Below are 26,117 nucleotides of genomic sequence, written 5' to 3'. Positions count from 1 at the left end.
AAGTTACTGGAATGAATGTTATAAAGTTATAAATTGAAAATCATATGAATTATACAAGTATAAGTTTAAATCTGGAAAATTCTGTTAAAGTTGAAAGATCTGAAATTCATATCATTCCCTGCGATAAATGACGCTCGTCATCGTACGGTCTTCGACCGTTCGGTTTTCCTTAAAATAACTTAGAATGGAATTCTTCATTTGGAATGAATTCTGCTCGAGAACGAGCGTCCCCATTGAAATGTCTGAGCGTTCGTTCAGCTCAACGGTATATAAATATTTGAAACTTTGCAATTACATAAAGTTCGACCTTATGTCGAGCGTTCGTCTTTGATAGCGTTCGGCCTTATGTCGAGCGTTCGTCGTTGATAGCGTTCGGCCTTATGTCGAGCGTTCGTCTTTGATAGCGTTCGGCCTTATGTCGAGCGTTCGTCTTTGATAGCGTTCGGCCTTATGTCGAGCGTTCGTCTTTGATAGCGTTCGGCCTTATGTCGAGCGTTCGTCCTTGATAGCGTTCGGCCTCATATCGAACGTTCGTCCTTAATCTAAATTCCTTAACGAACGTAAATAGCGTTCGTCCAAATATTTCAATATTCATTCAAATACTGACATCAGTTCAGTATATACCAAATTATACAAAGAAACTTTCTAAGTCTTATTGAGTATTCTTCTTATATTAAATCTGGTCCAAGGTTTTTATTTGAAATCTTCCACTACCAATATACTTCAAATTGAGTCAGTGCATTTAACTGGTCAAACAGAAAGTCACGTCTGTCCATCCAGTACTATATTTGAACGTTCGTCCTATTTCTTTAAGGGACTGAACGTTCGTTCTTTTGTACTCTTAAAGCTAAATATGAAATTGATTATGAATTATGATAAATTACAGTGCGAACGTTATATCAAGTGATTTTACGATTATGGAATTTGAACGAGCGTTCCAAGGAGGAACGTCTCAGTTGTATTAAATACTAAATTTGGTAAAGTATGAACATGGATAAGTTAAAACAGGCTTGGTCCATCCTGAGATTCCGTGTTACTCATCTTCACGTAGAAGGGGTAGTCATGTGTGGGAATGGCAGGGGGTTCTTCGTTCATCGCTTAGTTATGGGCGAGGGATTAACCTCGAGTGGTAGCTGATTAGGTATATCCCGGCTAGTACACCACTCGGGTGCAAGGACGCCTATAACTACATGGTTCATACAGTCCGGACGGTCTGTCTTATATAAGTATTTCTATGATTATTCTTTGATAAGTTATATGTTGTATGTGTGAATCGAAATGTAAATGTATGAGTTAATTGTATAAATTAAATATTATAAGCTTACCCTTGCATTTCCATTTGTGTTTTCCCTGTATGTCTACGTCCGTCTTGTCTTGCAATGACCATCCGTGTGGATGTGAGCAGATGGTGGGGCGTCTCTTGAAGAAATGCTGGAAGAAGAAAATTTGGAAGATGCTAATCTGGTCGAAGTTGAAGTGAAGGCCGAGCCTTAGAGCGCTCGTAGATATTAGGGTGTAAATGTTAGATCGTTTTGGACGTTCGGTTAATCCTTTTGTAAAACCGTTCGTTCTGTTTTATTTTCCTGTACTTTGATACGCTCGTTATTTTGTACTGCAGCCGTTCGGCTTTGACCCTTGTGTGCTGTTAATGTTAAAGACTGTTAATTATACTGTTAATTGTAATTAATCCTGATTTATGGTATTTATTATATTTTGGGATGTTACATTAGTGGTATCAGAGCAGTTTTGTTCTCTTAAAGGACGTTGTAGGTTATGAGTGCACTGCGTTTTTGCTGTGTGCTTGTTGTATGTTTAATGAGTTATTTTATTTTAACTCTTGAACGTAACTAACGCTCGTTTTTCTCTGCTATCCAGAGAACGAATGGCACCTAGACTACCTCCTCCTCCCCAACCTACGGAACCTGATGCGTCCAACAGCGCTAGGTTGTTGGAAACGGTGATCGACCGACTGCAGCAACAGAATGCGACTTTGATGGAACAGAATGCCACTCTGATGCAGCAAAATCAGACCGCTATGCAGAGCTTGGAGGCCTCTCGTGCCAACGCTGAAACCACACAGAGACAGTTGATGGAGATCCTCGCTGCCACTAGAGGTACACCTGGAGCGTCCTCTTCAAACACTGCCCAACCTACTGCTGAGTGGAGTTTGGAGAGTTTCCTTCAGCATCACCCGGCTAAATTCAATGGTAAGGGCTTCCCTGATGAGGCGGACCAGTGGATAAGAGACATGGAGAAGATCTTCAATGCCAAGAGGTGTCCGGACGAGAACCGCTTGGCGTACACTGAATATTTGCTGTCTGGAGAAGCGAGCCACTGGTGGGCGAGCGCAAGGGCTATTCTGGCCGACGCTCGACGTCCTATCACTTGGGAAGTGTTCAGAAATAAATTTTATGAAGAGTACTTCCCTGACAGTGTCCGTTTTGCAAAGGAGGTTGAATTTTTACAGTTGGTTCAGGGGGGTATGTCGGTTTCAGAATACACCAACAAATTCAAACACCTTGTCAGATTCAATACAACGGCCACAAATGAAGAATGGCAGTGCCGTAAGTTTGAGAACGGACTGCGGAGTGACTTGAAGGTTTTGATCTCCAGTTTATGCATAAGAACGTTTCCTGCCATGGTTGAGAGGGCCAAGGTGTTGGAGAAGAACATGGCGGAAGCTGAACGACACAAGAAACAACAAACTGTAAGGGGACCGATCGTCTCGAGGAGTAATGTCAATCAGAGGGGAACTCCTTACACTCGTCCTAATCAATCATCTCAAGCAAGCGGATCACAAGCGATCGTTCCTGTCGGGCAGTCTGGACAAGGGAACGTTACTTGTTACCAGTGTGGAGGGCCACATTATAGGAATGCCTGCCCTCAACTAGCTGGAAGGAAGCACTGCAATCTGTGTGGAAGAAATGGACATCTGGAGAATGAGTGCAACATGGGCGGTCGCGCTGTGATGAGGCCGCCGAACGCTGGAAGGAACCAGCAAGGTAGAGGTGGTCGAGCTCAAGCTGTTGGGCGTGTTTATGCAATTACTGGGGCGGAAGCAGCGAGTTCAGGTACACTTATCACCAGCACATGCTTGTTATACGGAATACAATGTTGTGTATTGTTTGATTCGGGGGCAACACACTCCTTCATATCGAAGGCGTGCGTTGATAAGTTGGGGATAGCTGAGAGCGAGATGCCTTTTGATTTGGTGGTGTCAACACCAGCTGCGGGTGAAGTTAGAACGTCTACCATGTGTGTTAGATGTCCTATTGAGGTAGAAGGACGTAGGTACAAGGTGAATCTCATCTGTTTGCCTCTCAAAAACTTAGAAGTAATTCTGGGAATGGATTGGCTAAATACCAATCGCATTCTCATAGATTGTGGAGCTAAAGAGTTAATTTTTCCTGAGGAAGATGAAGAGTTGTTGAATGTGACGCTCGGTAAATTGAAAGAAGACATTATGGAGGGCGCGGCTTGTTTCTTGATCATGACGCATGAAGACCGAGAAAGTGCGAATGAGGGTTTTGGGCGTTCGTCCATCAAATGCACTGGAGGACGAACGGTTGTAGACGAATTCTAGGATGTCTTTCCGGATGAAGTGCCTGGACTACCTCCTGTTCGTGAGGTTGAATTCACCATAGACTTGGTGACAACGGCAGCACCTATCTCAGTTCAACCTTACCGTATGGCGCCTGCAGAGTTGGTGGAACTCAAAACTCAGATTGAAGAGTTGATGGAGAAGCAATTCATAAGACCGAGCGTATCACCATGGGGAGCGCCTGTGCTCTTAGTAAAGAAGAAGGATGGCAGCTCTCGGTTATGTATAGATTACAGGCAATTGAACAAGCTGACCATCAAGAACAAATACCCGTTGCCAAGGATTGATGACTTGTTGGATCAACTGCATGGGGCAACGGTGTTCTCTAAGATAGACTTACGTTCGGGATATCATCAGATTAGGGTGAAAGAGGACGACATTCAGAAGACAGCGTTCAGGTCTCGTTATGGACACTACGAGTATGTAGTGATGCCATTTGGAGTGACGAACGCTCCTGCAGTGTTCATGGATTATATGAACCGCATCTTCCGGCCGTACCTGGACAAGTTCGTGGTCGTTTTTATAGATGACATCCTCATTTACTCTAAGACACAAGCCGAACATGAAGAACACTTGAGGGCAGTGCTGAGCGTGTTAAGGGAAAAAGAGTTGTATGCAAAACTGTCCAAGTGTGAATTTTGGATGAAGGAGGTACAGTTTTTGGGCCATGTGGTCTCGGCTAGAGGTATTTCCGTGGATCCAGCTAAGGTGAGAGCAGTACTGGATTGGAAAAGCCCGCGTTCGGTTATGGAAGTGAGGAGTTTTGTTGGACTTGCGGGCTACTATAGACGCTTCATAGAGGGATTCGCCAAGATAGTGGCTCCACTTACCCAATTGACTAGAAAGGATCAGCCGTTCGCATGGACTGATCTGTGTGAAGAGCGTTTCCAGGAGTTGAAAGTGAAGTTGACGAGCGCTCCTGTACTAGTCATTCCGGACACGTCCAAGCCCTTTGAAGTCTACTGTGACGCGTCTCACCAAGGGTTGGGCTGTGTGCTGATGCAAGAGAGACGAGCAGTAGCGTACGCGTCTCGCCAATTGAAGATTCATGAACGCAATTACCTAACGCACGACCTGGAGTTGGCAGCGGTCGTCTTTGCACTGAAGATTTGGAGGCATTATCTATACGGATCCACATTCCAAGTTTTCAGTGATCACAAGAGCCTTAAGTATTTATTTGATCAAAAGGAGTTGAACATGAGGCAGAGGCGTTGGTTGGAATTTTTGAAGGACTATGAATTTGAGTTGCTCTACCATCCGGGAAAGGCTAACGTAGTTGCGGACGCGCTAAGCAGGAAATCAGTTCATGTTTCAACTATGATGGTGAAAGAACTCAATTTGGTGGAAAGCTTTAGAGATTTAAGGTTGCAGTTCGAGTTGGAGCCGGACAGTATCAAATGCTGCACCTTTAGAATAACAAGTGATGTGTTCGACCGAATCTGGATGAAGCAACGTGAGGATGATGAGCTGGTGAAGATTTTAAACGCGCTTGGTACGGAGCAAGCTAAGCACTTCAATGCGGGAACGGACGGTATGTTGCGTTACTTGGGTAGGACGTGCGTTCCTAATGATGGCGAGCTGAAGCGAATCATATTGGAGGAAGCACATCATAGTCGTCTTAACATTCATCCTGGTATGAATAAGATGTACCAAGATCTTCGGAGTTCGTTCTGGTGGCCGGGAATGAAGAGTGATGTCGCACGTTTGGTGGCATCATGTTTAACCTATCAGCGTGCCAAAGCGGAATATCAAAGACCTGGCGGCTTACTGCAACCTCTGGAGATTCCCGAATGGAAGTGGGACAGCATTTCAATGGACTTCGTGACTCACTTGCCTCGCACGATCAAGAATCACGATTCTATTTGGGTAGTAGTGGATCGTCTAACAAAGAGTGCTCACTTCCTAGCGGTTAACTTGAAGATGTCTATGACAAACTTGGCCAAACTGTACGTAAAAGAGATCGTTCGGTTGCATGGAGTTCCTTCAAGCATCATTTCCGACCGAGACCCGAGATTCACATCTCGTTTTTGGCAATCGTTGCAAGGGGAATTGGGAAGCAAGTTACGGATGAGTTCTGCCTATCACCCTCAGACGGACGGCCAGTCTGAACGGACCATCCAGACGCTAGAAGACTTACTGAGGACGTGCGTCCTAGATCACTTAGGTGCTTGGGATGAGATTCTGCCGCTAGTGGAGTTCACGTATAACAACAGTTTCCAGGCGAGCATTGGAATGGCACCGTTTGAAGCACTCTATGGGAGGAAATGTCGAACACCACTTTGCTGGTTCAAGGAAGGAGAGAACTTGCTAACTGGACCGGAGCTTATCCAGCAAACAACCGAGAAGGTGAAACTGATTCAAGAACGATTGAAGACGTCTCAAAGCAGGCAGAAATCTTATGCTGATAGGAGAAGAAGACCTTTGGAGTTCGCTGCTGGAGATCACGTGTTTCTCAGGTTGAATCCAATCACTGGAGTGGGAAGAGTCCTTCGTCCAAAGAAGCTGTCTCCCAAGTTCTTAGGCCCGTACCAGATTTTGAAGAAGATTGGACCAGTAGCCTATGAACTTGCGTTGCCTCCTCAACTATCAAATCTGCATCCGGTCTTCCATGTGTCTCAACTTAGGAAGTATATAGCTAATCCCTCCCATGTTTTAGAGCTGGAAGACATTCAACTACAACCAAACCGAACGTTGGAGTTGCAACCAGTCCGCATTGAGGACGTTCGCACTAGACTATACAAAAGAAAGGACGTTCGTTTAGTGAAGGTAGTGTGGGACGCTAAAACTGGTGACTCAACGTGGGAAGTGGAGAGCGCTATGAAGGAATTGTATCCACACCTATTCACGGGTAGGTTCTAAATTTTCGGGGACGAAAATTTTTGTAGTTAGGGAGAATGTGAGACCCTTAATAATTAGCCTAAATTAATTCTGTCATCCTCACCATTAAAGCACGCCACGTCACTTCTCAACCATTAAAAACCCACTCCCAAACTCTGATTTCATCTCTGCTGTACACGGAAACCGAGCGTTCATCATTCTCTGAAACGCGCACACTGCCACACACCAGTGCATTAAAAACGCACCAATCCCTGCATGCACGCACGCCACTTGTCACGTTGGAAGTTTCCAATTCAGAGTTGGTGTGCAGGTGTCAACGTGAGAGACGTTCGTTCAAACGAACGTGAGTTTAACAAAACCAAAGTTTTGCTAAAAAATTCTCTCACCTGAACCATTCATCTTCTACCTCAGAAACCAAACCATCCATCTTCTCCAACTTCTCTCTAGAAACCCTAAACTTCTCTCTACTGTAATTCTCACGTTTCTCCTTCGATTCCTTTTCCAGCACCGTAGAAACGTTCGTCCAGCTGAGATCTTCCGTTTGAACCGAACAGAATTTGATTCTAAGACTGGTAAGTTCCTTTTGCTAATAGTTGTCCATTAGGGTTTCATACGAAAACATGTTCTCGGTCCAAGCATGGACTATATCTGAGCCATCTCTGGTTTTGGTGTTTAGATCCAGTGAGAGTGTTTAGTGGCGTTGAGGGTAGAACGCTGTAAGAGACGAACCCAGCTTTTGCATTAGGGCGTACACTACTATCCAGGTAAGGGAAGCTTATATGTTTAATTTATACTGTATGATTATATGATCTGATGTGCATGTATGAAATGTATGATGTTTGAGCTGTATGGACGACTACTGTTATGGAAAATGATTTCTGATCTTTGCTTGATCTGCATGTTGGTTTGATACGTATGAAAAATGGGTGTTATGGTGTATGAAATAAATCTGTATGTTGATGTTGAATATGAAGTTACTGGAATGAATGTTATAAAGTTATAAATTGAAAATCATATGAATTATACAAGTATAAGTTTAAATCTGGAAAATTCTGTTAAAGTTGAAAGATCTGAAATTCATATCATTCCCTGCGATAAATGACGCTCGTCATCGTACGGTCTTCGACCGTTCGGTTTTCCTTAAAATAACTTAGAATGGAATTCTTCATTTGGAATGAATTCTGCTCGAGAACGAGCGTCCCCATTGAAATGTCTGAGCGTTCGTTCAGCTCAACGGTATATAAATATTTGAAACTTTGCAATTACATAAAGTTCGACCTTATGTCGAGCGTTCGTCTTTGATAGCGTTCGGCCTTATGTCGAGCGTTCGTCGTTGATAGCGTTCGGCCTTATGTCGAGCGTTCGTCTTTGATAGCGTTCGGCCTTATGTCGAGCGTTCGTCTTTGATAGCGTTCGGCCTTATGTCGAGCGTTCGTCTTTGATAGCGTTCGGCCTTATGTCGAGCGTTCGTCCTTGATAGCGTTCGGCCTCATATCGAACGTTCGTCCTTAATCTAAATTCCTTAACGAACGTAAATAGCGTTCGTCCAAATATTTCAATATTCATTCAAATACTGACATCAGTTCAGTATATACCAAATTATACAAAGAAACTTTCTAAGTCTTATTGAGTATTCTTCTTATATTAAATCTGGTCCAAGGTTTTTATTTGAAATCTTCCACTACCAATATACTTCAAATTGAGTCAGTGCATTTAACTGGTCAAACAGAAAGTCACGTCTGTCCATCCAGTACTATATTTGAACGTTCGTCCTATTTCTTTAAGGGACTGAACGTTCGTTCTTTTGTACTCTTAAAGCTAAATATGAAATTGATTATGAATTATGATAAATTACAGTGCGAACGTTATATCAAGTGATTTTACGATTATGGAATTTGAACGAGCGTTCCAAGGAGGAACGTCTCAGTTGTATTAAATACTAAATTTGGTAAAGTATGAACATGGATAAGTTAAAACAGGCTTGGTCCATCCTGAGATTCCGTGTTACTCATCTTCACGTAGAAGGGGTAGTCATGTGTGGGAATGGCAGGGGGTTCTTCGTTCATCGCTTAGTTATGGGCGAGGGATTAACCTCGAGTGGTAGCTGATTAGGTATATCCCGGCTAGTACACCACTCGGGTGCAAGGACGCCTATAACTACATGGTTCATACAGTCCGGACGGTCTGTCTTATATAAGTATTTCTATGATTATTCTTTGATAAGTTATATGTTGTATGTGTGAATCGAAATGTAAATGTATGAGTTAATTGTATAAATTAAATATTATAAGCTTACCCTTGCATTTCCATTTGTGTTTTCCCTGTATGTCTACGTCCGTCTTGTCTTGCAATGACCATCCGTGTGGATGTGAGCAGATGGTGGGGCGTCTCTTGAAGAAATGCTGGAAGAAGAAAATTTGGAAGATGCTAATCTGGTCGAAGTTGAAGTAAAGGCCGAGCCTTAGAGCGCTCGTAGATATTAGGGTGTAAATGTTAGATCGTTTTGGACGTTCGGTTAATCCTTTTGTAAAACCGTTCGTTCTGTTTTATTTTCCTGTACTTTGATATGCTCGTTATTTTGTACTGCAGCCGTTCGGCTTTGACCCTTGTGTGCTGTTAATGTTAAAGACTGTTAATTATACTGTTAATTGTAATTAATCCTGATTTATGGTATTTATTATATTTTGGGATGTTACATTAAGGAATTCAATGTTTAATGGTGTAGAAAATACTGTTCGGTTCAACTCACGAAAGTATAACTAAATTGTTTAAAAATAATGGAGTAATTGTATATGTTATTTTTAGAAATTGGATAATTGACTTAAAATTTCCAGTTCAAGAATAAGTTATATATGGAGTCCTAACCATTTCTAAATTAAAATCGTTGTGAGTGATGACTTTTCTATAAAAATCAAAAAAAGTGAAGTCGTCATGAGTCTTATGGACTTCTTTGTAAATTTTTTGAATCAAAGTCATTAGGAATGGTAATGACTTTAAATTTATATTTTAATTGAACTAAAGTTATTTTCACTCATGACAACTTAAGTTGTGCATAATTTTTTAAACTAAAGTCATGGTCAATGATAAGACGTGCAAATACGCAATCAATGAGATGCATAGATAGATTAGAAAGCTTGGTAGAGTGTGGGAATGTCTTGCCGACCTCACAATGCTACTTAAGTGTCATGTCGAGTTATCCCTGATACTCAACCTTCTTGTTGAATTCTTCATGCTAGTCAATCTTCTTGTCGAGTTCTCCCCTTACTTATGCTCGACATCTCATCTGACTGGGCTATCTGCACATCTTATCACTGACCATGACTTTCCTTCGAAAAAATGTGCATAATTGAAGTCTTCATGAGTGAGGATGACTTTAGTTCAATTGAAATATAAATTTAAAGTCGTTATCACTCCTAATGACTTTGATTCAAAAAAATTACAAAGAAATTAGTAAGACTCATGACGACTTCACATTTTCTTTTCTAAATTTTATAAAAAAGTCGTCCTCACTCATTCTTGGAGGTGTAAGAAGAAAATTTGTACATTTTTTTCTTATTATTTTCCTAGAAAAGTAAACATTTTGAAAAACCACACTCGTTTGCATATTTAATTAAAGATATTTCCTTCAAACGAACACTATAAGATGGTAATATCTTTCCCACGCATAATTTCACTTTTGATTTGTCGTCCCATTATGATTTTGATTGCGACATCCAGTATTGATACTTCTTTCTGAGTTTTTGCTTCAACTTGTCCATCAAAATACATGATAGCTTGGGAAGAGGTTATCTTGTCTTCTCCTCTGTGTTGTTGTCCCTTGATAAAGGTTGCAACTTTTCCTTTGATAAGGTCAAAGCTTCCAAATTCCCTAATGTAGCGAGGATTTAGGTTTCTAACCTATTGACCTCCATTTGCTCCAAAATTAAAGGCTCTAGATTAATAGACTTTAGAGGAATGACTAGTTTCATCATGTTGGTATTGGACCAGGACAGTGAATGGTGAAGTTTATAAGAAGCTCACATGTTAGGTCAAGGTGGTAAGAGAGACTTGCTCATGCTACCCTAGTAGAAAGTGAATTAGAGTAGCTTTGCATGAAAATTAGATATTAAAATTTGGATCAATATATTTTTCATCCTTGAATTATTTCAAGTATTGAGTTTCATCCTAAACTAAACTATATACTTATTTCATCCTAATGTAGGTCAAGTAAAATATTATTATTTCCAACAAATCATGTTGATTAAAGTGTTTACATATAAAAAACAGAGTTTCACAATATCTTATAATATAACCTTCAGTAGTTGTGTGTGGTTTGTGTGTTTTTATACGTGGGTTATCTTTTTAATTTTTAGGTGTGTTTGTATTATGGTATGACTTAAGATTGAAACTGTAAAATAATTCTAGAGGGCTTGATTGATCCCTCTCACAATCTTCTATTTATAAGAATAAATTGATACACAAGTACATGATAAATAGGGTAACCCTAGACACAATATAATCATGATAAATAGGGTAATCCTAGACACAATATAATCATGATAAATAGGGTAACCCTTGACACACTATAATGATGATAAAATAGGATAAATATCCTAACAGTACGGATTTAGAGTGAAAAATGAAACACGGGGAGGGAAAGAGTGGTGAGATTGTTTGAACTAAGAAAAATATAGTTGAAAGTGAAAAGAAAAAAAAGTTTAGGAAATTTTGTGTATGATTTAATTGATAATTTAAAGAAAAAATTATAAAGTGACAAAATTTCTCTCATCATTATAAATTATTTTTAATTAAATTTAAATTATAATTTTATCATTATTTTACAAAATTAATGTATTATTATTATAAAATATTTAATTTTTTATTTTATAAATTTTTATTACTTTTATTCTAGTATTAATATTTCTAATATTATTATTATCATTTTATAAATTTATTATTATTTTTATATAGATTTTATAATGTTTACTAATATTATTATCATTTTATAATTTTTGCTATAAATAATGTATTATCATAAATAGATATATTATTATTTTATAAAGTTATTATTATTATTATTATTAGTTTAAATTTTATTGTTATTATTTATATTTTTTTATTATATTATATTAAATAATTAATTATATTACTTATACTTTATACAACGTGACACAATTTTTATAGGTAAACATGAGTGTCCACCTCTCTTGTAGGTCCGATGGAAATGGAAAAGTGAAAAGTTAATATTTTGGTAACTTCATCGTTACTTTACTTAAGAAATTAGGGAATGTTTAATAAAGATGAATTTGGGAGGATGGATTAATGAAGAAATAAAGATAAGAGTAAGATTGTTTGAATTAAGGAAAAAATAATAAAAAAAAAATTTGAGGTAAAAATTTACGAAAGATAATGAATGATAAGGTGGGTTTTATACGTTAAGAAAATATTTTAATTGATAAAAATGAAAGATTATTATTTTGATATTGGTCATTGTATTAAAATTTGTATTTACAAAGTCAAATAGGTATGTAATAAAAATACTTCAACTTCAATCTTTTCTTCAACAATTATTTTTTCTTTTTCTCGACTCGTCTTCTACAAGTAAATGTGTGTTGTGCTTGCAAAAGATTCACCAATCCTTAAGTAAGTTGTCAGAATCAGATAATAGTCAAAATTGTAATTAATGTTAGAAGTAAATCCAAACTTCGATTATTATTATATATAACATAATTCAATAGTAAAAAAAATGGATTCTATGAAGACCACAGGTAAAAGAAGACTTGTCATAATAAGTTAAGTCGTGACATTTGCGTAAACATATTTTATTACTGATAAAAGGAGACCTATCATAATAGGTGAAAAAGTAAAATTTATTATAACAGACGAAATTCACCTTTCATAGTAAATTAGGCTTAGTAGAAAAATTGAAATTATACTCAAAACTTATTATGACTAATTTAGGAAGACTTGTCATAGTAAGTCTTCACCAAGGCTGTTAGTTCACCACTTTTGCCTAAATTCCTAATTTCACTCTTGTTTCATTCATCATCCTCATTTCTGTTCACGAATACTCTCGCAAGTAGTTGCCTTCACCATCGACATAATTGCCTCCACATGTCGCAACGTTGTTGCCTCTCCACGTCATCCTCTCCCACACCCTTCTCCAACCCAACCTTTTTTCTCTACACAAACAAACTTATTATTCTCTCTATCTCTCTCCCAACCGACCAATCCATAATACATTCACACAACAAATGCAACTCTGTGAGTTATTTTGTTTTTCTGAACATAATCCTTCTAACCCGACTGTTTTTGTGCTTAAATTTTCCTTCTTCTTCACTCTACCAACTCAATTTGATGAGCTTCTCTTTATGAATGAATTGAGTTTTCTCTCTTTTTGACTTTGTGTCTTTCTTTTGATTTCCTAAGTTTGAGGTGAGGTTGGTTTTTGTTATCTAGAAAGTTCGAGTATTTAGGGGTTTTCATTGCACTTTGCTATCTGGGGTTGTTAGGACTTTTTGGACAATCATGCTATCGGCATTGTCTGATTCGTTGGCAACGATTACGGCCACCTCAGATGTTGTTTTGAAGCCATTGACATTGGAGAATTAGTGATGGTATACCTCCTAGCCATGGTCAAACACTTTCAAGAAGAGTTGCAGGCATCTATGGAAGATGGATCTAGACTCTCTCTCTTGGGCCATTTTGAACCACCATAGAGCTTTTAGAGTAGGAATAACTTTGGGCCTTATATTTTTGCAAAGTAGACTAGAATTTATTTGGTTTTTGTATTATGGGTCAAGTAATGTAGGTTTTATTTTGAACCTTGTATTTTAGGCCAAGTAGTTTAGGGTTTTTAGACAACTTGAGTCAACAAAGGCTAAGGTCCAATGTTAACCAAAGTGGGATGTCCAAGAGCTAGGTTGGCAACGGGGTCAAAGTTTTCAACCTAGCTTGGTGAGCAAGGGAGTGAGTCGTCCAACCTTTGTAAGAGTGGTTATGTGTCATGCTTACATTGGAGAGGATTTTCCATAAGTAGTGGTCATATGTCCTCCTCCTAATGGACAACATTTTTTCCACATTTTCTCCTCCTTATGAAAAATATTTTTCACATTGTTCTCCAAGCTAGCTAAGTTTTAGTTTTTAGGTTTTGTTACTACAAATTGAAGACATCATTGACCTATAAATAGAGGTGTCTACCCATCTTGTATTTATCTTGGATTTTGAGTAAAGTTATGGTGTCATTTTTGTTTCATAACACCAAAGGCTAAAACATCTTATATGGTTTGTTTTAGCCACATTCCTCTAAAATTGGTCTAACTTCTTTAAAAACATCATCAAACACCACCCATCACCCTCCAAACACAAAGACCGTGAGCCTTCTTCCCCCGCATCCCACTAAATTTTACACCCTTTGAACCATTTCATCATCACTATAGTTTCTCTTGTAGCTTTGACCCAATCAATCTATGGAAATTGCTATCAATAAGGGATTTTGAAATCTTAGAGGGCTGTAGTGGCAGATAGATCTTGCCGTGTTGTTGTGTTCAACTTCGACTTCAATTGATGATTTTAGTGTTCATCTGAGCGACGACCAATTGTTGAAGAAGGTAAACCGCACCTTTTTAGTTTTATTTTTCGGTGTTGAATTTTTATGATAATGTATTTGTGTGTGACGTGTGTTTGTGGAGATAAATTCATGGAAATAATATGAAAATGTTACAATGCAAGAGACTTTGAAGAGTATGCTTTGCCCATCTTGTGGGGGACCAGCGTGTCTTGAAGGAGATCGTGAACAAACTATCCATAATATGAAACTTGAAAATATCCACCTAAAGGAAGAGGTTAGTGAAGTCGTCTATTGATTCATTTTATATTTGATGTGATATTTTGATTGCTAATATTTTAAATTCTAATCGACACACACACACACATATATATATATATATATATATATATATATTTTCATTTATTTATATATTTATTTATGTGAATTGGTTTTCAGCATGAGAAGGTGTCTCGTCTTCTTTCGAGGTACTTGGAGAGCCAGATGCTACCACCTGATCAGTTCCAACAGGGTATTTTTCCCATCATAGGATCAAGTTCAACTGCTGTAGCACTTGGAAATCCACTGAACCAAGTGATTGGTGGAAGTTCAAGTCATGATCCAAATCTTGCTTTGCATATGATGGATGGTGGCCATAACTTATTTGCAAATGAAGGCATAGGAAAAAACCTTATGGCTAAGGTTGCTGCTACGGCAATGGATGAGCTAGTTAGGCCTCTTCGGATTAATGAGCCCTTTTGGATTAAGTCTTCATCTCAAGATGGCAAGCTCTGTCTACTGCTTGAAAACTATCAAAAAATGTTCCCAAGGACCAAACATTTCAAAGGGTCTCGTGAATTTCAATTCCTTCGTTTCTGTCAACAAATTGAAGAAGGCCTGGTGATAGCAGATGTATCATTTGATTCCTTCCAGCAAAAACCCTCTATTTTTCAGTCTTGGAGACATCCCTCTGGATGCTTGATCCAGGAACTGCCTAATGGGTGCTCCATGGTTAGTAATTTACATATTAGTGAAGTACATAAGATTGAAATACTCTACATGTTATTGAGAAAGACGTTTAAATATAAAAGCAAATTTTAGAGGCCATTCTAGAAAGGATTGATTTATATACCTTGTTAAGATGAAGGCTTAACTGAGATAATATAAAAGCGGGTTAAATATGTTTTTAGTCCCTGAACTATCAAGCGTTTTTATTTTTCGTCCCTATTTCAAACTTTTCACGATTAGATCCCTGTCCTTAAGGAAACCATTATTTTTGGTCCTCCAATACAAACGGCGTTAAAATTCGGGTGATGTGGCTAACGTATAGGCACGTGGGATGACAGCTATCGTTTGTAACATTTGCCACGTGTTAAAACATTTTAAATGGAAATTGATTAGTGATTAAATGAGCTGACGGAGATAAGGGATTGGATCTTCTTAAGTGAATCAAAGACGAGGGTTGATAACTTTGTTTTATCTTGAACGTGAGTCGCGATTAGGGTTGATAACTTTGTTGGTCCAGTGTTCGTTTGCATTGTGTGTGTGAGGAAGGCGATTCGAAGAAGGTAATTTTGTTATTTTCGTTTATGTTTACTGTCACTCCATTGCTTATTGTGCATTGTGTGAGTAAAATGTGCATTTTACAATGTAGGATTAGCAATGGTTTTTCATTTTTCTCTGCATCACATGGGGAAGTTCGTGAAGAATAAGGGAATAGAATATGTGGGAGGAGAAATACATGTTATAAAAGGAATTGATCCGGACAGGTGGTCTTACTTTGAAGCAGTGGGATATGTTAAAGAATTCAAGTATGATGCAGAGTTCAAGCTATGGTGGAAGGGGGCAAAACAAAAGGCAATGAACAACCTCAGATTACTGAGTGATGACAGGGAAGCACTGTTCTTGGCTAACTATGCAGAGGCAAATAATGATGAGGTTGAAATCTATGTCCAACATCTACAACCTAGTCAGCCAGATGAAGTAAAGTTTTTGTGTTTTGGTGAAGAGGCAGTACAGGAGACGGAGGAAGAGGTAAATATGGAAGAAGAGGTGGAAGATATACATGCATATGTTGTTGAAGAAGATGCTATTGTGGATGAAGAAGTTGGTTATGTTGGTGAAGCAGATGGTTATGTGGATGAAGAAGATCATGCAGTGGATAAAGAAGTTGGTTATGTTGGTGAACCACATGCTTATGTGGCTGAAGAAGATGATGCAGTGGATAAAGAAGATGGTTATGTTGGTGAAGCACATGCATATGTGGCTGAAGAAGATGATGTAGTGGATAAAGAAGATGCTTATGTGGCTGAAGAAGATGATACAGTTGATAAAGAAGATGGTTATGTTGGTGAGGTGGAGGGGAATGTGGAAGTATAAGATGTCCTAATGGATTACGAAGAAGAAGAGGGGAACGTTGAGGACGAATATGTACAGAGGGGTGAGGAAGAGGGCAATGTGGTTGAGGAAGAAGTGATGGAAAATGTGGATGATAGTGAAGAGAACAGAATGGAAAATGATGATGATGGGTTTGGGATGGAGGATCAGAGGGTGGAGGAAGAAACAAGAAATATTAATCCTGTTTTAGAGAGGTGGAATACAATGAAAAAGAGGAAGAAAAGTGTGAGGAGAAGAAATGGTGGTGGTGAGGGGTCATTTATGGTTAACGAAGATGTTGGACACCATGAGCATGAGATAAATGAAGATTACAATACTGATGAATTGTCTTCAAATGTGGATAGTGATGAGGCTATTAGTGATAATAGGAGGAAGTTTCCAAAGTACAGAGCAGATGAAATGACTAAGAGTTTCAAATTTACATTGGGGATGGAGTTTAAGTCATTGAAAGATTTTAAAAGTGCCCTACAGGAGCATAGCGTATTAAATGGCAAAGAAGTGAAGTTTGTTAAGAATGATTTGAAGAGAGTGAGGGCAGTTTGTAAAAAGGGATGTGGTTTTGTAATTATGGCAAGCAAGGTAGGAGGAAGGGAAACTTTTAGAGTGAAAACTGTCGTTGGACGTCACAAGTGTGGAAGGGTTTTTAGTAACAAAAGTGCAAGTGTGCAATGGATTGCACAAGTATTGGTAGACAGATTTGTGAATGTGGGAGGCATGACAGTGAACCAAATCATAGATGAAATCAAAAAGTCCTTTAGTGTTGGAATTACTCCTTGGAAAGCAGCAAGAGCAAAGGAAATTGCTATGGATTCTTTAGTGGGTGATGGAGAACGTCAGTATGGACGTTTGTATGATTATGTGGCTGAGTTGCTAAGGGTAAAGGCTGGAACATTCAAGATTAAGGTCAATCAACCCCAACCCACTTTGCCACCACGGTTTGGGGCATTTTACATGTGTCTAGAGGGTTGTAAAGAGGGGTTCTTAGGTAGTTGCAGGCCATTCATTGGGGTAGATGGTTGTCATTTGAAGACAACATATGGAGGTCAGTTGTTAGTGGCAGTGGCAAGAGACCCTAATGACCAATATTTCACCCTAGCTTTTGCTGTGGTTGAAAATGAATGCAAAGAGACATGGAGATGGTTTTTGACCCTGCTGCTGGGTGATATTGGGGGAATAGATTGTCAAAGGTGGATCTTTATTTCGGATCAGCAAAAGGTAAGTTACTTTATACATCAATATGTTTTTTCATTCCCTGTTTTATTCAAATTGTTAAGTTACTTTAGTAAATGTTGTTGGCATTTGTTGGCAGGGATTAATGGCAGTATTTGATGAGATTTTGAATGGGGTGGAGCACAGGCTGTGTTTAAGGCATTTGTACAACAACTATAAGAAGAAATTTGGTGGAGGACTACTCATTAGAGACCTTATGATGGGGGCTGCCAAGGCAACATACTTTCAAGACTGGGAAAAAAAAATGGGTGAGTTGAAGACTGTGAATTGTGATGCTTATAATTGGTTAATGACAATTCCAACTAAATCTTGGTGTAAACATGCATTTAGTGCTTATCCTAGATGTGATGTGTTGATCAATAATTTGTCTGAGTCATTTAATAGTACTATTTTGCTGGCAAGAGACAAACCTATAATTACTATGATGGAATGGATTAGGTCATATATTATGAGTAGGTTTGCAACACTTAGAGAAAAAGTTATCAACTATCCTGGTGATGTTATGCCTAAACCGAGAAAAAGACTTGATAAGGAAGTTGAAAAGAGTGGGAATTGGCTTCCAGTTTGGGCAGGGGGTGCTAAATTTGAGGTCACTCATGGCTTTACAATGGACAAGTTTGTAGTTGATCTTTGTAATCATACTTGTAGTTGTTACTTTTGGGATTTGGTTGGAATACCTTGTAGACATGCTGTTGCTGTCATACATTATAAATTAGAAAACCCAGAAGATTATGTTCATCCATATTACAAGAAACATGCTTATAACACTTGTTATGCACCTGAAATAATTCCAATCAATGGACAACAACTTTGGCCTACATCCGACACTGCCCCACTACTACCACCCACTTATAAAACACCTCCTGGAAGGCCTAAAAAGTTAAGAAGAAGAGAAGCTGATGAATATGTCAGCCATTCAAAGTTGTCCAGGAAAAATATTGGTATGAAGTGTAGCAGTTGTAATGCATATGGACACAATGTAAGAAGTTGTAAAAAGGGGCAGAAAAGCAAGGTATTTCCTCCTGAACATGTTATTTACAAGTTCATTTATTTATATTTATGTCAAATCTAACTACCTTAAGCCTGTCACAGGACACAAGAGGCACATCTGCAATGGGAGGATCTGCAACAACTGGAAGGACAGAATCTGCAACAAGAACTGCATCAGGTGGAAGGGGAGGATCTTTATCAACTGCAAGGGGAAGATCTGCATCAACTGCAAGGGGAAGATCTGCATCAACTGCAAGGGGAGGATCTGCAAGAAGAACTGCAACGGCTGCTGAACCATCTGCATCAACCTCACAAGGTCAAAGAACATCACAACTTAGAGGGGCTGCACATATGCGTCAAGGGGGAAGAAGAACATCCTCAAGATTGGCTGCACAATTTCTAGGGTCTCAAGCCAGTTGCACTTGACATCCATAGGCTTTTTTTAATGCTATAATGCTTTAACTGGTTGGGACCCACTTCGGGAGACCATTTGTAATGGGCACAGTATTTTTTGGACAACTTGTTTGTCATATAGTGTACCACATCCAATGTTAATTAAAGTACTAGGGGACCACTTGTTGTGTTAATTAAACTGCTGGGGGACCACTTCTTGTGTTAATTAAACTGCTGGGGGACCACTTATAATGCTTTTACTGGTTCAATTACGCATACCACTATAATGCTTTTACTAGTTGACATTTTGGGTGTAACTGATTTTTATAAACTATGCTATAAAACTCTTTGATTTAAAATAACAACTATAATCACATAACAGAACACAACATTTTATTCAATTTAAAACTTGAAAGTACATCCACAACACAACATTACCAATCTAATTACAATTTATCTTCAGCACAAACATAAAACAAAACATCACTGTTAATGCCCATAATGACAATACAAACAAGACCAACATCATTTTGAACTTTTTTCTCTCTTGCTCTAATTTCCTCTTCAACTTGTCCTTCTTCTTCCTTAGATCCAAGACAACATTTTCATTACAGACTTCAACTTCTTCACTCCTCCTTTGTAAGCTTCCTTCAATTTTCGAGTCTCCTTCATCAACCCATTCAAAGTAGTTACAACTTGAATTACTCTGCAAAAGAAATTACAAATCACGAATACAAACTTCATCACAATAAGTAAAACATTTTCTCACTTACTGCCTAATTTCTACATCTATAAAATAGTCTCCCTTTGTTCTTCAATGTAGTTGCCTTCAACAGCAACAATCTTTCCCCACAACCACAATTTCTTGCAGCTAAGTCAGAGGAGGATCCACATGTTTGGGACATTCCAGAACCAATACTCCTTCGCGTGCAACCATTTCCTCCTCTGTCAGCTTCCATTTCCCTGATACAGTAATTTCCAAAGTAAATCAACTTCGACTACTCCCAACAAAAACCCTATATCCCAAATCCATCCATTCAGACGAAACGAAAGACGAAAATCAACTTACGTGACCATTTACGCCAATGTTGAAGAAGATGAAATCCAACCTTTTGCGGTTCACTGAAACCTTCTTCCCAGCTGAAATTATGTGCTTATCACCGAAACCTTTTGAAGAAGATGACCCTCGTCTTTGATTCACTTAAGAAGATCCAATCCCTTATCTCCGTCAGCTCATTTAATCACTAATCAATTTCCATTTAAAATGTTTTAACACGTGGCAAATGTTACAAACGATAGCTGTCATCCCACGTGCCTATACGTTAGCCACATCACCCGAATTTTAACGCCGTTTGTATTGGAGGACCAAAAATAATGGTTTCCTTAAGGACAGGGATCTAATCGTGAAAAGTTTGAAATAGGGACGAAAAATAAAAACGCTTGATAGTTCAGGGACTAAAAACATATTTAACCCTATAAAAGCTGTATTTTTCTTCTAACTCCAAATAAATATTTCTAGCTAATATTCCTTTATTTTATGTATGCTTTATCATTTTGTGATCCCTGTAAAATTTTTCCTTCCAATTTCCAACCTTGCATAATTGATAGTAGAGCCATCAAAATGAGTTTTACTACACTAGCCAAAAGAATGTGATGAGATGTTTTAACGGCTATTTATATCATGTTTAAACACTAAAATAATACTTAAAGATCTTTGGGCTATTGCCAATGGGGTTTAGTTTATAACTTTTGTTTCATAAATTCTTTACTGGAAGTGCTTAATTGCTTTTACATTGCCTGCTGCCCCAAAATCTGTAAAGAATTTGATAACAGATTTTTCTATGAACATATTTCCAAACAAATCAATTCTTTTAAAATCAGTCTCTTCAAAATCAAGTCTATCCTAATCCAAAACAAAGAGACTATAAATTGTTGAGAAACCTAATACCTAAATGTGAAGATGCAAATTCCATCAATATGGTTTCCTTGCTTTTGAATAACTCATTTTATTTTAGTTTTATTTGCTATGAAAATATTTTGATAACTTGTAGAAATATTTTAAGTTATAATACTTTACAATATTTTGGAAGTATTAACTTTGGTAAAAGTTGTACGTTTATGTATATACAACCTAATGTTTCAAAGATTGTTAGACAATGTAATATATGAATTGATTTGTTTTGGATTTGTTGGTAAAAATATGACAGATTTCTAAATATTTATCATAATTGGTTCACATGTTATGATAGATGATAAAAAAATATGTCATAGTAAGTTGGATTTACTATGACAAGTAATTCGAAAATATGTCAAGTGAGTTGGACTTATTATGACAGGTTTGACTCTCGTAACAATGATGTCAGAACATTTGTCATAAAAAGTCCATTTTACCTATCATAAAAAGTCATCTGCATTATGATTTAATACTTGACCCTTTGTCTAAATAGGCATGAGTATGAGCCTTATGACCTAATAACTCGTTTATTTAATGTGATGGTAGCCAATTTTGGCTAAGTTATATTGTATGTGGTTCGTCATTATCTTTGGCAGGTGGTACACAGTAATGGTAGGAAGCATGCAGCTCCTAACAAGTGTCAGTTAGGTACCGATAGGCGACAATAAGTTCTAAGGGTAAGAACATGGTCCTCGACAAGAGACACACACTCATCAGCAAGCAACACTTAATCTTTGGAACAGAGCACACGACAATTGGCATGCAACATTCAACATGTGGTACATGAGACACATGTCTTTCAATAGTTAGTTTTCACGCTTCGACAAATAGATATTGACCTTTGGTGAGCAATTCTCAATCTTCAGTATGTAGTTATTAACTAGTAGGTAATACTTAGTCATCGACAAGTGACACTTAACATTTAATAAGTACATTCAACACTTGGTTGACACAGTAAGTTGTCTTAAGAGTTGATAAAGTCGAAGGTTTTCGATCATATACAAATACAAAATTAAATTATTAGTATTATTAATGTTATTACTAGTTATTATTATTATTATCATTGTTTTTTTTTATTAATATTATTATCGAGTTATTATTATTATTAATAAAATAATAAATCAGAACACTTATACAAAAATCGAATTGATATTAGAAAGAGAAGGAAAAACTTATTTTGTTCAATAATTCAATTGGATAAAAAGGTAGATTTCAACCTTAAGAGTTCTACAATATTTTCTAATCGATATTTAAACAAATGGATAAAAAGTTAAATATTTAAGAGAAAAAATAGAGGTGAAGAGGTTCTTTCTATAAAAACAATGTCGTTTGTAAAAATAAACTCTATTTAACTAATTTATATTTATATTAAAACTTTTAATAATAAAATAATCAAATATATTTTACAAAAGTTCTATTTCATTAAAAGAATTTTTAAGATCTTACACGTTAATGCCGTTTGCTAAAAGAATGTTTTACAGATTTTAATATTTAAAATATCAAAGCAAATATATATATATATATATATATATATATATATATATATATATAAATTTAAAGATGAAACACGATTTTTAAAAGTAATTCACAAAAAAATTGCAAATTTAACTGTTATGGTTGATATAATTATTTTATTAGTCAAGATCCAATAATAATTATTAGGTTTAATACCCAATTTTGTTTCCAGTTTGGTTCGGAAATCTCAATTTAGTCCCTGTTTATAAAACTAATTGTAATGGATCCTTACTTGTAATTATGTGAGTCAAATTAATCCCTTCCGTTAAATATAGGCAAACGGAGTTAATGGGCTGATGATGTGGCAATAGTCACTGGTTAGGTGTCTAACACGTAATTGTGTGCGTGCTTACGTGGTGTTAGGGCAACTGATTTTAAAATTGGGTTTTGATTAGAAATTGGGTTTATTTAATTGTGTGCATCCTCTGTCCTCTGTCACCCACGACCATGCCTCAAACTTCACCCAACCGGCCACCGTAGACCACTGCTTCTTCGAATCGGCTATTGCGACACCACCCTCTACCGATCTCGGCGTTTTGCTTGGGGGCACTGTTGCTGAGGGAGGCGAGAGCCATGGTGAGGGCGGCGGTGAGTTGTGGTAGAGAGTGTGCGACGGAGGACGATGGAGGGCTGGAGGAAGGAGCGGCGGGGACAGAGATACGCAGAGGTAGAAGATGGTGGTTCAGTGGCTTCAGAGTGGAGTGATGACGATCGGAGTTGGGCTAGTGGCGAGAGGAGCGGGGACCTGCTACTGATGGCGCTGATCAGAGGCGACGGAGGCGACAGCCCTTGACGATGAGGGTGCTTGGTTGTGCATTTGAGTGGACCATTGTTAGCGTCTCAACATCTGTGGGGGTTGGGATTGGGGATTATGGTGGCAGCCATCGGAGAAGAATGGTGAATCGGGAGCGAAAGGGAAGTGTGGTTGGGGATGATGAGCAGAGAGGGGCGGTTACGAGTGAGTAGTAACGAGGGAACCAGTGCCCCTGGGCTGTGGTTATGAGGTGTTTTAGACTAAGTGTTTCAGGTCAATCAAAGAAGAAGATGATGGAGATGGTGTTGTAGATAAACCCAATTAAATAAATCAAATTTCTAATTAAAACCCAATTTTAAAATCAGTTGCCCTAACACCACGTAAGCACGCACACAATTACGTGTTAGACACCTAACCAGTGACTACTGCCACATCATCAGCCCATTAACTCCGTTTGCCTATATTTAACGGAAGAGGCTAATTTGACTCACATAATTACAAGTAAGGATCCATTACAATTAGTTTTATAAAGAAGGACTAAATTGAGATTTTCGAACCAAACTGAGGACAAAATTGGGTATTAAACCTAATTATTAAATATGTAAATATAAATATAAATAAATTTTTACTTCTAAAAATAAAGACAAAATAGTTAATTGTACCCTACATCGTCCTGTGTGCATTAAGTCAACCCATACGAACCAATTGATTTACTTTTAGCTTATGATTGTTTTAGTAGATAGAAAATAACAGGTTTACTGTTTAAAAAGAAATATTGAAAAAAATAAAAAAGAATAATCATTCAAATCAAGAATGAAGTATGCAGATAAAACTTTCTCTTCTAAATTGCAAAGTAAAGCGAGGATAGTGAGTAAATACAACAGCTTAATTAATTAAATATATAAGTCTAAAATAATATTTTTCTTAAAAGCTACTAAGTTTTGTAAATAAATAATTAAAAGAAACATCAAAATAATAAATAAAAAAAATTAACTAACTTAAATTTTAATATAAAATAAAATAGTTTATTATACATAATATTATTATAGTTTTAAAATATATATTTTTTATATCATATTTATCAAATCATTCATATTTTTTTAGGTTTAAATAATTTTTTTGTTTCTATTTTTGTTGACTTTATCCACTGTGAAAATCATTAAATTTGGATGTCCAATATGGTCTCAATTTTAGTAATTTATATTTAATTTGCTTATTTTTTATAATATTTTATAAATTGTTAACGACACATTGTACATATTGGCAGTGTTTGAATGAACAGTTTAATTTTTGTTTATGTGGCCCGTTCAACACAATGTAAGTTGAAATTTGGTTAATAGCAAGCTCCCATATGGTATCTCATCTTTGTTCAACCTCCATTGCAGCACTTGAAAGAGAAAAAACAAGACCAGAAAACACAGTTGTGACAAGGATCCAAGTGCAGTGGTGGCTTTCGTGCATATGGTTGATTTGTGGTGGAGTGAATCTATGCGTGGAGATTAGTAGTTCAAAAGGATTTATTATTTTACTGATGGAAGATGCTTGAGGAGAAGACCGTACAAGCGACGTGAACTCTTCTTCGGAGCTTCCTCTAGAGATGAACGCAACGGAAATGACAAATAACACTCGAAGGAGAGGGAAGAAAACTCTAATTGGACCAAAAGTGAGATCGAACTCACTACAACTCAAGGATCTAGGATTTGAACGGTAGAAAATCCTAAAAACATTAATGAACCATAGAATGGTGAAGAAACCCTAATCTAAACTGATTAATCGGTAGGAACAAGTGATTGTACGGTGGAAAGGTGATAATCGAAGAATCAATCGGTAGGAAGTGAAAATAGACAAAGAAGAAAGCTTTTAATTAGTGAAATTGGAGGGAAATGGTGAAAAAAAAGGGAAAACCTAAGTGAAGGATGAAGATGTTCAGTGAAAATGGAAGAAAAGTGAATGAGGATAATGAATCTGTGAAGAAATGATGATTACCTTAAGGACGAGAGTCTCGCGAGGTAGCGAGAAGCTGGAGACGTGAATGAAGGCTCTCTGAAGCGCGAGAGAGAAAACAAAGCACATGAAGCTGTGAATGAAGCTTCACAAGTTTGAGAATGCGTTGTGAAAAGTGAAGACGTGGAAAGCTGACGCGTGCTAAGGTAATGAAGATGTGATAGCTACTGAGGCGCAGAGCAACTGAATATGTGGCAGTAGAGGAGTGGTTTAGTTGGAGAAGAGAGAAAGCTATGGAAGCATCATGGAGAAAATGGAAAAATGAGAGAATGGAGGAGTGTGCTTGGAAGGTATCTAGAGGCGGATCCCTATGACTCTCTAGCCTAGCTTTTAAGAGAGAATTAATTCTGGATTTCAGAAATCTAATTCTCATTCATTTTAAAAGTTATTAATACAATGGTGGAGATAAATATTTATAGTAACTCATGCTCCATGAAAGTTAAAATGCATATAAAATAAAGTGTAAAAGAAATACAAGAGGACAATGAGGAAAGTTTATCAGACAGTATTTCATCATTTGCGATTTAGGGCTTGCTCACGATGTTGATGGAGGCGTGTTCAGGTGACGAACATGGTGGCTGAAAGCATGAAGACGTTGTGGTGGTTCTAGTGAAAAGAGATGAAGGTTGCATGAGTTGTTGGAGACATAGTAACTGATGGTGGTGGCTAAGGTTTCTAATGTGTTGGAAGGTTGAAGATGATGATGTGACAACATCATATTGGTCAGATTTGTGTGTGGTGGATAGATATCATGTGGTGACTTTCTATTTGTCATATTCAAACTCACATTGTGTTGAATAGGACATGCAAGTAAAAATTGAACAACTCATTCAAATACTACCATTATGTATAATTTATCGTTAACAATTTAAACAATATCATAAAAAAGAATCAAATTGAACGTAAATTATCAAAA

General features: G+C 37.4%; 1 protein-coding gene and 1 pseudogene across 1 annotated transcript; both read left to right on the top strand.

Annotated features, from left to right (window-relative positions):
- Positions 1-5,833: 5,833 nt before the first annotated feature.
- Positions 5,834-17,644, top strand: LOC148200156 (uncharacterized; annotated as a pseudogene).
- A 32-nt stretch (positions 17,645-17,676) lies between these two features.
- On the top strand, positions 17,677-19,007 carry LOC148200155 (uncharacterized). The gene is made up of 2 exons (XM_088112858.1): positions 17,677-18,603; positions 18,684-19,007. The coding sequence occupies exons 1-2, from the start codon at positions 17,677-17,679 to the stop codon at positions 19,005-19,007; spliced, it is 1,251 nt and encodes a 416-aa protein (XP_087968984.1).
- Positions 19,008-26,117: the final 7,110 nt, after the last annotated feature.

This window comes from Vigna umbellata, chromosome 4, assembly GCF_029865625.1.
Source record: "Vigna umbellata cultivar VRB3 chromosome 4, Vumbellata_1.0, whole genome shotgun sequence".
NCBI lineage: Eukaryota > Viridiplantae > Streptophyta > Magnoliopsida > Fabales > Fabaceae > Vigna > Vigna umbellata.
The sequence above is the reverse complement of the archived record's forward strand: the minus strand, read 5'-3'. Positions and strand labels throughout refer to the sequence as shown.